The following is a 6000-nucleotide window of genomic DNA, read 5'->3' as shown; positions in this document are numbered from 1 at the left end:
GAGTGACTCTGCGCTGTGCGATTGCGGCATCGAGGACCAGACCATGGAGCACATCATCCAGCGGTGCCCACTCCGCGCATACTCGGGTGGCCTGGATGACCTATTAGACTTGACGGCCGATGCTGTGCAGTGGTTGCAAAACTTGGATGTTGCCTTATAAAATAATATACTGTACATAATTTTTGCCTATGTGACTATATCGCCATACGATTAAATAAATAATGCTGACTTATTTCTTTCTTCAGAAACACTAAATTGATCTGAGGAATTTGAAGAGCTCCCACTAGAATCCTCATCGTCACTGATGGAACTCATTTTAAAACAGTTTTATACACAAGTTTTTTGTCGCGAAAGGGTTTGAACGTTGCATTCGGTTCGAGTGAAGTTTAGTGACTAATTAGAAATTATTGCATTTTCAACTAAAACTTAACTAGTAAACAACTGATAAGACGGATGAGTAAAGTAGCTGTCTCGCTCTTTCATACATTGTTCTCTTTCTATTTTTTTACCTGCACTCCTTTTTCTTAACCCCATATAAGTAATAACCATCCAGTATTTATTTTTTATTATTTCAGTATTATATTTCCGTAATAAGTAATAAGCACCTAGAATCTAAAATGATTCATGACAACATGTTCAATACGAGTATACATACTACATATAATATGACCTAGAAACCTCAAACCATCTATGAGTATGAATTTATGAAGTATGAGCCTTACATCGAATAGCGGCTGATCGACCAATTCGCTACCGGTCCAATATATTGGCAATAGCGGTAATAAATAAAATATGTATGATGATTGATATATTTGAATGTAGAATGACGCAAGGAAAATGTACAATAGTTAACGCTGAGAATTCTTTACAAAGAGGTTTAAATATTTTTAATGACCACACGTTGATAACAAAATAGACCGCGTAGATAATAAACAACATGCAGATGTGTCATTCAATAGAACGTGTTATTTTTAGAAGATGCGTCGGCACTTGCACCAAAATGCAACAAACAACTTCCAGGTAAGTAGGATTATCCCATTGTTTTGTCACCGCGTGACACTAAAAAGAGTTTTACTATTGTCAGACAGCAAAATATTGATAGTTTCTATGTCTAAGATTTACTCAGTATCGTATAATTCAAAGTATTAATAATGCACCAACCTACTTTATTGTTTGCGATTTGTAAACAATGCAGTTTTACGCTATTTGTCGTTATTACCAATATATCGTTATAATAATATTATGGCATTATTTGCATTGTCATTCAAGCATTTCAAATTAAACGTGTATACATAATTTTAGCTCAATCGGATGAAGATATCTGCTTCAAAATAAGTCGCAAAATTCTACCCAAACTAACATAGTTATAACATACGAGTACCTCCGTATGTTACATACATACGTACTTGTAGTTACATATTGCAAGATAAAAAATGCAAAAACGGGCGACTACGTAGTTTTAATATAGATTTAATCGTGAAATTTAGTCGATTGAAACTAAAACTAATTTAGTTGTTAGTCGAACATTCTCACAACTAATTTAATCGCAACTAAATTAATCGCGATTAAAAAATGACGATTGATATTTTTAATCGATTGATTAGTTAACTAAAAAATTAATCGATTAATGCCCATCTCTGATTACGAGCAAATCTCGTATTTCATGACACAAATCTACTTAAACCCCGGTTAACATTTGTCTGACGTGTCGTGTTGTGTTGTGTCGTGTCGTGACGCATATCGGTTTCATACATTTAATATGGTTGCGTACACATTTGTCTGATGCACGCTGCGTCAGACAAATGTGCACGCAATAATATTAAATGTATGAAACCGATATGCGTCACGACACAACACAACACGATACGACAGACATATGTGAACCGGGCTTTTCGATTGTTAATATGAGTCATATTATTATATTAGTTCATATTTTTAATTGTTGTACATTTTTCAGAACGAGTGAGTTTTTGTTACGTTTTAAGATTGTTTTGTAAAGTGTTTTAGCTTTAATATGGTTGTATTTGTTGAGAAAATGAATGACTTCGTTATGATAATATTGTTGTTTCAATGTCCCTTTGATTTTCTCTGCTCCCATTTGTCCCCGCCGGGTACATTACGGGTTAATGCACGACGGTTATTACTTTACCAGCGTAGTCTATGACAGAAAGTCATAGGCAGTCGGCAGCAGACGTGGCTAAGCGCGCATGGAATACAATATGAACTGCTCGCGCTCTTAATCTCTCAACAATAAAGGTGTGTTTAATCATGTTAGTACCCTGCCTGTTTAGGTACTTCTGCTACTGACTGTACTTCGCTTCATAGCCTATGTAGGCGCGACCTCTTTAGAGATCTTTGGCGTTCAGTATTTTAACGTTACTGCATTTAAAGTCTAATTCAATGCAATTAATATTCAATTTTATTGTTTCTTCTATATCTGCGTTTCGTCGAAAGTGCCATCCAAAATTATCTAGCTGTGACTGACTGTCAGTTTTTATAAGGAACTATCGCCAAAAGCGCTTCTCAGTAGATAATATATAATATCATATGTACCTCATATGCCCACTAGCGTCACTCTCGAACACAGCCAATAGGGTGGTAAATGTTAAAGAATACACATATAAAGCTTTCAATCACTTTTAATCATTATTCATTCTTATTTTCATTCGTATAATCACATAATAATAATTATCTCGATTCACACTTAAAATAATTTTAAAATAAATTAATTGAAAAAACACTGCAATAATTTATACAAAAATCAGTCGTTTTGTGACATTTGATTAGATTACAAGTATACAATTACAATAATAGGAATCAGGCACAATTAAAATATGTACTAGTGTTCGCCGCGCCGCGGCTCACGGAATACAAACAATTATTCGTAAATAATTGATCCCATAAAATAAAAACTCGCTTTTGAGCATAATCATTTGAGATTATAATTGCAATCATATAATTGAGCAAGAAATAGTTGCTGACCACTTAACAGCTGTTTAGTAATACTGTTAAATCAATAGCGGCATATATCCGACAAATCAACATATATATATGTGTCGTTCTCATTGAAAAGGGTTTTCATTGTGGTAAAAGCTTACGTCGCGAAGCGTCATGTTTATTTTGGAGCTTTGGCAACACTGGCCACTGGCCCTTTTCAGTGAGACCGACACATTTTTACATAATTCAGATTAGATTAGACCAAATTCTACGGAAAGAATAATTCACCATTTTTGCTTGGACGCCATTTTACTCTAATCTTTGGTGCGCTGGGTATAACTAAGCTGGCCCCAACTAAATGCAATGTTAGGTACTTTAAAAATGTCATTGGACGCCAATGAGTGTGATACTCTTTAAATATATTTTTAATCGAAATCAGTAATTTAATATAAAAAACCTCGAATACAATACAACTGAATGACATGGACTATTATTATTTTATCATTATGATATTACAGTGATTTTATTAGAAAAAAAAAAAGATTTTATACTTAGAAATCAATGCATTTAGTCGTAGCGCCAGTCCACTCGGAAACAGTGTTGTCGCGGTAACGCCTCTAACACTACGGACGCAGATAGTACAAAAATAGTTCACCTATCCAATACAATTAACACTACTTAACAATTAAGTATGCGAGGAGGCGATGACTTAACTCCCTAACAACCAATAAACAGACAAATCACCTCACGAGGCAAATACAAAAACAAAGATTCATAAATCTTACTGGAATAGACAACATACACGGCGTGTAAGACTAAACGAAACTAACCTCCTCAAATAATGCTACTTATCGCGAATCACACTAAGGTAAATTGACTAGGCGTTGTGAGTGGGTCGCACTGGTTGCGTTACTCAGGCTTCGACTTACATGAATTATAACTTAGGCGGAAAATAATCTCGAAACGCCTACAGTCTAAGCCGGCGTTTGATAAATTATTACACTGTAAATTACAAACATTTTAATATTTTATCAAACGTCAAGGCTTCCGAGAAGACTAATCAACATCAAACTATCGACACAAACAGTCCGCAAAAGCTCCATAACTCTCGCTACATAGATCGAATAGCGCGTTTCAAGGTCGCCTAAGTCAGACGGTAGTCAGGTCAGAAGCCTGCATCAGGCGGCGGGTCGGGGGGCATATAGTGCAGTTCCTCTATAGGAGCACTGAACACGTTGTAAAGGACTGCGAACAACGTGCAGGCCGCGTAGGCCCCGAGCGCCGCCCACCAGAGTAGCCGCTCCCATAGTCGTTGCTGAGCATGTTTGAGCACTAGTAAACCTATTGTGAGGCCGGCGAGCGCACCTGCTACGTGCGCCGCGTATGATACTGGTGGCGCTTCCTGTAACAAACAATTATATCCGTGTTATGATAATCATTTTTTTAAGATTTTTTTGTAGTCTCGAGTCTACCAGCGCTTTATTAGAATTGATAACTGTCGTCATAGTTTCACAGTCAGCCACTGCAATGCATATTACTAAATACAATGATAATGACAATGACACTTATGCCTGATCTATAGGTATGAATCAAGGTGAGGGATTTTTTGCTAGAGCTTATACCTACGTATGTGCCATTTTCAACCAAAAGGGTACTTATTGTCGGTTGTCAATAAGGCGCTATTTCCATATAGCTTCAATTCGAAATCAACCTTATCGACAAGCGACAATGTGGTACCTTTTAGTTGAAAGCGTCACATATATAACCTCGGTTTGACAGTATGAATGTTCTAGTGAAATGAATAAGAATTATGACGCAGTGATTGTAACAAATTGTCATGAATTTACCTTATGCGTACACACCGCCCGACGTTCCCGGACACGTCGGGATAACAAGACAACAAAAGAACGCTCACCTTAGTATACCTAGCGTGGACCGCAAAGCCCACGTCACACGACGCGACGGCGAGCGCGGCCACCAGACGCACAGCACCGTACCGCATCGCATGGAAGTTAAGCAGCGCGTTGGCGAGGTGTGCCGCTAAGAGTGCGTACACACCGCCCGACGCGCCCGCCAGACAGACGTCCGGGTCTAGGACGGAGGCGGCTAAGGAGCCGCCGAGAACGCCTGCAAGGTACACGGCGCCGCAGCGGAGCGCTCCGTGAACCATTTCGAGCGGTAAACCGACCTGCAAAGAAAAATACCTATGTTTAGTAAGGGTTGAAGGGGGTATTCCTTTGAAAACTGGTTAGATTAGATATTACTTTAATTTTTTTTATCACACCAACCGTCCTAAAATACCTAAGTAATACATATCCAAATCCAAAATGTTGATCCAAACTATGTCCTATGTTCGATCATAGTATTCGGTTATCGAAAAATTCTGCTAGCCTAATGATAATATCGGAAATCCCTAAATTGATAAAGCACGGCTTCTGCGCCTGGTAAAAATTACATTTGTACGTAATTAGGTTCATTTAATGACTTGTGAATAATCTCTTTAAAAGTTCCTAGTGATGCAATTGATTATCGACCGGATATTGGTCCCAATCCTGACGCAGGTATCAGGTAGGTTAACCTATCTGTTACTGAGTCAATCACTCATCCTCAAAGAAGAGAGGTTAGTCACTAGGCCAAGTGTTTTTAAGAAAATGAGTCAATTATTTTTCCGAATAATGACGAGAGTCGTTCGCACGGATTTATACGTGTCGAACGAAGTAATTACGTATCACGTTTATGACCTACTTAGTTCTATTTGGCACTAAACAACTTATAAAAATATTGTAAAGGTGCGGCAGTATATGCAAATGTAATAAATGGCGTGTTTAGTTATTAGTTTATTACTTAGTATCAAGGACGCTTTTAAGCTTTAATTAATTTCGCATATTGAAAGCGTTAAACATGTTAGTATAGGTATTCAAATTATTAGGTAAATTTGATGACAGGTGGATACAAATGTGACACATATTTTGCCCTCTTTTACGATTCTTACAATGAAATGTCATAATTACCTATTTATTTGCTTCTACTTTATAGTGTAACCCGTTCGAATTAAAAAACCGC

General features: G+C 37.3%; 1 protein-coding gene across 2 annotated transcripts in view; it reads right to left on the bottom strand.

Moving 5' to 3' along the window:
• Nucleotides 1-2623: 2623 nt before the first annotated feature.
• The window catches only part of LOC134744316 (rhomboid-related protein 3), a 174290-nt gene continuing 170913 nt past the window's right edge, over nucleotides 2624-6000 (bottom strand). For both annotated transcript variants that reach the window (XM_063678091.1, XM_063678092.1), the window contains 2 exons: nucleotides 4853-5125; nucleotides 2624-4339 (listed from right to left, as the gene is read on the bottom strand). In XM_063678091.1, the coding sequence (XP_063534161.1) occupies nucleotides 4103-4339; nucleotides 4853-5125 (510 nt within the window). In that variant the 3' untranslated portion in view covers nucleotides 2624-4102. The remainder of the gene's footprint in view (nucleotides 4340-4852; nucleotides 5126-6000) is intronic.

This window comes from Cydia strobilella, chromosome 9 (genome assembly GCF_947568885.1).
Source record: "Cydia strobilella chromosome 9, ilCydStro3.1, whole genome shotgun sequence".
NCBI lineage: Eukaryota > Metazoa > Arthropoda > Insecta > Lepidoptera > Tortricidae > Cydia > Cydia strobilella.
This window is presented reverse-complemented; position numbering and strand designations above follow the sequence as displayed.